The sequence below is a fragment of the Rhagoletis pomonella genome, unplaced genomic scaffold, assembly GCF_013731165.1.
Source record: "Rhagoletis pomonella isolate Grant_MI unplaced genomic scaffold, Rhpom_1.0 Rhpom_scaffold_00002, whole genome shotgun sequence".
Classification (NCBI taxonomy): Eukaryota; Metazoa; Arthropoda; class Insecta; order Diptera; family Tephritidae; genus Rhagoletis; species Rhagoletis pomonella.
The window spans coordinates 101,291,583-101,300,023 of NW_023458556.1; the positions used below are offsets into that span (position 1 = coordinate 101,291,583).

Consider the following 8,441-nt stretch of genomic DNA (forward strand, 5'->3'; position numbering starts at 1 on the left):
ATGTGACTTTGCGTGAAAGCAATACGACTTGCCTTTTTTTCCGTTTTGGATTTTTTATGAATTAAAAAAATAAAAAAAATTTATATTTTAGGCAAAAAAAATGCTAAAACCTTCTACCACCCCGGAATCGAACTTCGCAAACCATATGGCAGAAAACCATTGTACGCCAATGAAAATAGGAAAGACAGCCAAAGTTCTCCATGTACAGCACAAAGGACAACGCCTAAACGTATTAGAGAATATGGAGATATACAAACAAAAGACGTTCGTCGGATAAATAATAAATGAGCAAATAAACACCGCATCTGATATATTATTCGAACCACTCAAGCTACTATACGCAAAACAAAACAGAAACCCTGCAACTACCATAAACAATGAAATGCAGGTTCAAACTACAGAAAGAAAATAACTGATTTTTACCTACCTGCGAATCCATGCAACAATTAATCAAAACAGAGGTGAGCAGCTACCTGAGGATGTACACACAGAACTGAACCTACTGGTTGAACGAAAGAATATAATCCGCTGAGACGTACCTAACTATGAACCAACGACGATTTAACACGGCTATAAATAGTGACAGACAAACAGAAACTATTCAGAACGAAAAATGACACTGAAGATGGCATAGTTACTAACTTCAAGTCGATATATCTCGATTCCTAGACGAGACCCAGCGAAACGCCGGGACACGTATAACTTCTTTTTTACCGATATAACTTTCCCCGGTAGTTTGAACCCTTCCCGATCACTGACCCCTACCATTTGTCTCACAGTGTAATTGGTCTCATCGGATTTCCTGGCGTGTGTATTTTTGGGAGTGGTATCATTGAAGGGGCCGAAGGATTCATTAATGTCATTGTATATGCTTTCCTTGGATTTATTATTGTTTCTGCTTGTTTTATTGCGCGCTTTACTGCCACTTGGTAGTCATCGGTTGGGTCCTTTCTCTTCATCCGACAATTTGTCTCTTTGATTAGTTGCTCTGTCTTTTCTTTATATTCTTTTTCGTACATTATTACCGTTGTGTTCCCCTTGTCTGCTTTTGTTGTGATTACTTTATTCGTTTTGAGTTTTTTCTTTAGCCCTTTGACAGTTTTATTTTCGTCGCTTAGTTTTTTCTTTTCCATAGATTTTATGGGTTTTTCAATTATACGTCTACATATGTGTCTTGCATGATCTTGATCCTCGCTTGGTAGTAATGATATGGCCATTTCCGCGTCTACAATAGTGTGCTCTACCTCTTTATTTTTATCATAATTTTCTGTGCTGTGTTTCAGACCTTTTTCCAATATTTCTGTCTCTTGTTTGCTAATGGGAACCTTAGTCAAATTTACGAATCTGGAATGGAAAGGCATTTCGCTGTGTTGTATGTTCTTTGTGATGTTTTGCTTTCTATTGAGGTCATCGAGTTTTTTGTTTAATTTATTGTATTTTTTTCCATAGATTTACTGATATTCTCCTTTATTTCATCTAATATCTCCAGGAGCGTGCTGACAGGAAGGAGTTCCGCTAGTTCTAAATGAATGGAAAGTAGCTCCTCATTTGTACGTTCTCTTTTGGCATACAGGTTCTTAATTTCATATCGAAGGAAGCTGTTTTCTGCTCTTTTCAAGATTTTTCGCCTTTGCTCTGTGCTCGATTTTAGATTAATTCTTTCGAATATAAATTTCACTATGGATAAGGAAAACGAAGGCAAAATAAACTATTTAGACATAACAATTAAAATAAATAAGGTTACCAACAAATGCGAATTCGGGATATATAGAAAGCCCACGGCCACAGACACGATAATACACAATACTTCAAACCACCCTCAACAGCACAAAAATGCAGCCTTTAGACATCTAATAACCAGGCTTGAACGAACCCCATTGGAAAAAGAAGCTTACAGCAAAGAACTTAATACGATATACGCAATCGCGGAAAATAACGGATACAGAAAGGGCCTAGTAAACAAGATAAGAAGAGAAACAAAAACGAAGAAATCTAATAAGAAGGAAAATAATGAAAAGGCTTGGGCAGTCTTGACTTATACGGGCAAAACTTCATATAAATTGGCTAAGGTATTCCAAAAGTATAACATTAATACAGCATTTAGAACGAAGGACAATGTGGGGAGGATACTACGAAATAGTGCAAACGAGGAAGCCCCACTAGCCAAGCAAGGTGTATATAAGTTTACTTGCGAATGTCAACATAGTTACATAGGACAAAAAGGGATCAAGATAAAAACAAGATATCGTGAACATATAAGGGACTACAACAAAAAAATGCTAAAACCTTCTACCACCCCGGAATCGAACTTCGCAAACCATATGGCAGAAAACCATTGTACGCCAATGGACATAGGAAAGACAGCCAAAGTTCTCCATGTACAGCACAAAGGACAACGCCTAAACGTATTAGAGAATATGGAGATATACAAACAAAAGACGTTCGTCAGAAAAATAATAAATGAGCAAATAAACACCGCATCTGATATATTATTCGAACCACTCAGGCTACTATACGCAAAACAAAACAGAAACTCTGCAACTACCATAAACAATGAAATGAAGGTCCAAACTACAGAAACAAAAAGAAAGAAAATAACTGATTTTTACCTACCTGCGAATCCATGCAACAATTAATCAAAAAAGAGGTGAGCAGCTAATTTCTACCTGAGTATGTACACACAGAACTGAAACTACTGGTTGAACGAAAGAATATAATCCGCTGTACGTACCTAACTATGAACCAACGACGATTTAACACGGCTATAAATAGTGACAGACAAACAGAAACCATTCAGAACGAAAAATGACACTGAAGATGGCACAATGCCGAAACCGGTTTGTCTCCAAACCAAATTTGACAAGGGATGACGGAAAATCGTTCCACATTACACCATGCAAAACTAATTTTGAACTAAACGAATCATTCCGTGGTTTATGTCAAGATTTTAACTGTCATTCCAGCACGTTTGACGTATCGGACTCGATTTTTACTATAAAGAAAACTATTATTTCCACTCTCAATAATTGAAATACTATCTTTAGCATATCCAATCAGCTGATGATTTTGATTCTGTAGCTGAATAGTTTTAGATCTCGACACTTAACAAACTCCTGTTTCCACTACTCGGCACCAAAAAACTTAAAAAAAAAGGTTCCGTACGTCATGCGGACTGTGCCCTTCGTTGGGATTAATTAATTAATTAAAAAACGGCCTCGAGCTCAATAAATATTATTGAATATAATTGTTATAAGGCCATAAAATAACAAAAAAACAAATATATTAAGGACGAGCACACCTAAAAGTTAAACATTCTAAGAATAGAATTATTAGCAAAACCCAACAACCACATGATCAAGTGAATCGCAGCGGAATAGCTGCGCTTGATTGTGTTGGCATAACAAAATGAAAAAGTGGGAAAAAAGCAACGATAATTTACAAGGCGAGCTTAGCACAGTGCACAGGCAACTGGCTGAGTCAGTGGGATCGTCGGTTCGAAGCCTACTGAAAGAAGTCTAATGAGGAAATGTGGTGATTTCCGAAGTTGCCATCACTTCTACCATTTTTTCTAATTATTGTTGCTTTTCCACATTAAAACTTTCATTAAAAAACGGCCTCGAGCTCAATAAAAATTGTTGAATATTTTTTTATTGTGAGAGAACAGAACCTTTCGCCGGAATTTTGCTACTGGATATTTCTTACTGGACATTTTAAATGAACATACTTATTTACCATTTGAGTTTCCCAATTAATGCTAACACAAGAGTTAATGTTGTGCTATTATTTCTGCCGCCAGTGTATTTACATATTTTATTAGTTATTTTTAAGACTGGAATTGAAGATATAGCTTTAATCCTTTATCCTTCCAAGAAAAAACATATGTATCGCTAGTTTAGAGTGAAAAGTTGCTAAGTCCACTTTTTATTAAAACTCATATTTTAATATAGGAAGCAAGGGATATTAAAAATGCATCGTTCCGAAAAGGATTGAGGTTCTTGTTTTACTTTTTTTCGTTTAAATTCAATGAAAGTCCAAAAGAGGCACCGAAAATCCGACAAAACCAAAATAATACGACTTCTTATTTGTATAGAGTTTTGCTGTGCTTTAAACACGCAAAATGTTGTATTCAAACATTTGCGAAATACTTGAGAAAATGGCTATAAGAAGTTTTTTCCTCTCCTGTAAAGTTAAAAAAAAAATGGACTTAGCAACTTTGCACTCTAAGCTAGCGATATGCAAATCTATTTTATGTATTGTTTCTAACAGTCATTGCAACTAATTTGTTTGCCAGATGAAGTATTTTTTATTCCCCTGCAAAAATTCAATGACCGTTTCACAAATCAATTTCAGCAATTTTACCAATACATATATGAATCCGCCGGTAAAGATTTGTGGAAAGAAACAACATCATTCAATATTTGTACTTTAATCATTTACTTTATTCACTCGCACATATCGTGTACATAGGAATGTTGAATGTTTCGTTTTACCGAAGAAGAAGAAGAACACCAAAAGAAGAAAACGGTGTTACCCAATCGATAAATTATTAAATTCAATTCCATAAGTAAGGTTTTTTTGTTGGCTCCAAAGATTTCTTTCCGCGGTGGCAGCATGACGTATGCAACCAAAAATTTTCATTTTCGCTAAAAGTGGACGCGCCCGCCATATTGCAGAAGCCGAGAGAAAATAATTATTAAATTGGTACAGGTGAGTTAAGCGATATAATTCAAACAAAAAATGAAGAGAAAAACGTTTAGTAACGAAATGTGCAAACTAAAAAAAGAATGTGAAAGAAGTGCGTTGAAATATAAAAGCTTACCCGAATTTGCGCAAGCTGATGGGGAAGATGGCGGAGGTGCCGCGTCTGCGCCATATTCTAGCCCCGAAAATTCTTTTTCATTTTCCGATTCAGAATGCCGGTCGGAAAATGAAATAGAATGTATAACAAGTGCAGAAAAGTGTAAAATTTTAAAATTATGGGCAATTGAAAATAATGTGTCCCAAGCAGTGTTGAGCAATTTGCTAAGCGCTTTAAGAAAAATAGGCATTCATGATTTACCCTTATCAGCAAAAACTTTGCTTGAAACTACAAAAAATAAATCGGTTATTAAGAATATTTCGGGTGGAGAATTTACGTATATTGGCATTCAAACGCATTTTGAATCTCGTTCATTTCCATTTTTAAATGAAAAAGATCAAGTTTTAATAGATGTTGGAATAGATGGCTTAAAGCTATTCAAAAGTTCAAGCAAAGTACTATGGCCTATTCTTGGTTCAATCGTTGATTTTCCAAAAGAAAAACCTTTTACTATCGCCTGCTTCTCAGGAAAGCAAAAACCAAGCAATGTTAATGAATTTATGAAAGATTTTTGTGACGAAGTAGTATGTTTAAGAAATAACGGTTTGAAAGTCGGTTTGATTAACCCCATTTTGAAAAGATTTAATGTTCGTTTATTTACGTGTGATTCGCCCGCGAGAGCTTTTGTGACTGGGGTTCAAAATCATAATGCGAAAAAGGGCTGCCCTAAATGTTGTCAAGTAGGTAATTATTTAGAAAAAAGGGTATGCTTCTCTAAGGAACTATGTGAATTAAGAACCGATTTTTCATTCAAAAATAGAAATGATTTGGCACACCATAACGTCAAATTTCGGGAAGAAGAAAATGTTTTAGAAGAAGCGGGTTTTGGAATGGTTTCTCAATTTCCTTTAGATCCCATGCACCTCGTTGATTTAGGTGTGGTTAAAAAACTCTTGCATCTTCTAGTAAATAAAGTAAACGTTAACGTAATGAATGATAAGCTTAAATTTCTTTCTGTCTGGGTGCCATCTGAATTCGGAAGAGTTTGCAGAAATTTTGATGAAATCAAAAATTGGAAATCCACTGAATATAGACAATTTTTACTATACTCGGGTATATTTGTTTTGAAAAATTGTGTTGATGAACATTTGTATTACCATTTTCTTTTATTACATGCCAGTATACGTATTCTCTCTTCCGAAAGATCTTACAAAGGAGAAGCAAATATTGTACAGCAATTATTAAATGAATTTGTTAATTTGTTTGGAAATATTTATGGGGATCATTTAATAAGTTTTAACCTGCACAGCCTGCTTCATTTGTCTAATTGTGCCAAAGAATATGGACCCTTAGACACATTTTCGGCCTACAAATTCGAAAATTATATGCAGTACTTAAAAAAACTTATTAAATCCCCCACAAATATTTTACAACAGTTGTGTTTGAGAATTGACGAAAGAAAAAATTTAATAGAAGATAAAAATTCAAAACTTGATGCGTTTTTCATTAATCATAAAAAAGAAAAAGATTCTTTTTGTTTTAGTGAAGATACGGGACCTTTCAAAGTCATAGATATGCCCATAGAATCAGAAGAGGAGGTAGTGGTCGGATACAAATTTAAAGAAATAAGTAATTACTTTATTGAGCCCCTTGAATCCTTTTCTGGACTTGGCATTTTGCTTGCAAGCGGGTTAAGTGATGAAATAATACGGTTTAAAAAAAAAAATATCAAATACAAATACTTTTGCATACCTTATGAAAATAATTTTCTTTTAATTCCAATACTACATCACCTCTTTCATGAGTTCGCACACTAGTTATAAACGTTTATTCTAGTATACATCAGCAAAATTTACTTGTTCCCATTAATAACACATTTTCTTTTTCTTTGTTTTAACCATGCTACGAATTCTGGAGAAATATGAGTGAGGAAGCCGATATTTTCGACTGGACACCCCCGGCCACATCCACCCCTAAGGAAGGAAAAAGGAAAAGGCTTCAACTTTCCCTAGACTTCAACGCCTGTTCTTCAAATCAAGGTAAGCATTTGAAATAGAAAATAATCTTATAATAACCTGATATTTTTTAGTATTAACATCTTGTCACAGCCAGAGTGTGTTTGCTGCAACTGAAACACCAGTTGTTTCCGAAATTTCAGCAACAAACAAAGGTAATATAAAGCACTTCATGTAATTGGTCTAAAAATTTTACACATGATTGCACATTTATGTATGTATATGAAGGTAGCTACAAATTCTTTTATTTTACAGATGTAATGAACATGTTGGAAATTATATTACAAAAGCAAACAAATTTGGAGACCCGGTAGGATAGCTTGGAAGGAAAAGTAAGTGACTACACAGCGCGACACTGTTGTTGGCCTGTGTTATTCTAATAATACTTGACTTTCTAAACCGGAAGCATTAAAAAAGCTACATAAATCTGAATTAAGTTTATTAACTAGATTCCTTAGAAAGATTTAGAGTATGTATTCAGTTTTTTAGCACATTTAATTTAAGTGCCTTAAAGTGCAAGTTTTATGTACCTATGACTTACTATTGATTTTTGGCAATTTTTTAAAGATGTTGCGTAATTTCGTCCATATAAAAAAATCATCGCACATATTCCGCATAGAAGAAAATGGGCAAAACCTTAAACAAAAAATCTAAAAATCAGCAGTAAGTCCCAGCTACTTCAAACTTACCTTTTATTTTACTTCAATTAAATGGACCTCAAAACTGCATACTCAAAATTTTTCAAAGGAATCAAATTAAAAGCCTTGAAATTCTTACGGGTCTTTAGAGAATAAAGTATATAGATTCGTTAAAACTTGTCAAAATGCGCCTTATAATTTTGGCATGGGTTGTATTTACCTTTGAATATTTTTAAAACACATTGCATAATTTTGACTGCATATATATTTCAGATGCTTGACAAAACTGATGTGATGGCTCACCATAAAGTCGTGCGTGAGTCGAGAGTGCTAATTAAAAAAGTACATCAGAGTGTTTGCCGCATATCCGGAGAAAGCTGCGAAGATCTCCACACAGAACTGGCCGTTCTTATGCCAATGCAATCTTTAGATGCTGTTTTTGATTTGGAGGAAAAGCTAATAGAAAAAAATTACGAAGACGCAATGGTGAGTAGATATTATATTTTCCAGTTTTATTTAGGTTCATATGTTTATTTATTAATCATCACAAATCTCTTTGCAGATATCATATCTTTTCACCTTAAAAGGCTCTTCAGGAGATATTGAAGCGGTGATCAAAAGGATCTTCGCAGATGAAGTTTTGCATCATTTCAATTGGGATGGTCGATGCGGCAGAAAATCGCTATCTAAGTTGAAAATAGTTAACGTGGCTCTGTTTGGTAATTTATATTATTCACTTATTTTCTGAAGTTTTAGTTATGTTTTTATTTCATTTTTTCAGACATTTTTAAACTCCAGGGCCGTATAGAGTTTGAAAAGGAAGTACGAAGGAGCGTCGAACACAGCCATAATAGGCAAAAGCAGAAACGCTATTTATCTAACAAACGGAATATGCCTTTATAAATAAGCTTAGCTTTAGACAAATAAGTTTAGTTTTACACCTTAATCAAACGACTACCAAACCAATATAAATAATAGTACAAACTAAAT

General features: G+C 34.3%; 1 protein-coding gene across 1 annotated transcript; it reads left to right on the forward strand.

Annotated features, from left to right (window-relative positions):
• The first annotated feature begins 4,621 nt into the window (after positions 1-4,621).
• On the forward strand, positions 4,622-7,924 carry LOC118734260. Its single transcript, XM_036463976.1, has 4 exons — positions 4,622-6,837; positions 6,888-6,968; positions 7,069-7,145; positions 7,725-7,924. The coding sequence occupies exon 1, from the start codon at positions 4,738-4,740 to the stop codon at positions 6,613-6,615; it is 1,878 nt and encodes a 625-aa protein (XP_036319869.1). The 5' UTR covers positions 4,622-4,737; the 3' UTR covers positions 6,616-6,837; positions 6,888-6,968; positions 7,069-7,145; positions 7,725-7,924.
• Positions 7,925-8,441: the final 517 nt, after the last annotated feature.

What these genes read in the sequence shown, in the direction of transcription:
- LOC118734260 (XM_036463976.1), top strand. Translation starts at nt 4,738, where the DNA reads ATGAAGAGAAAAACGTTTAGTAACGAAATGTGCAAACTAAAAAAAGAA.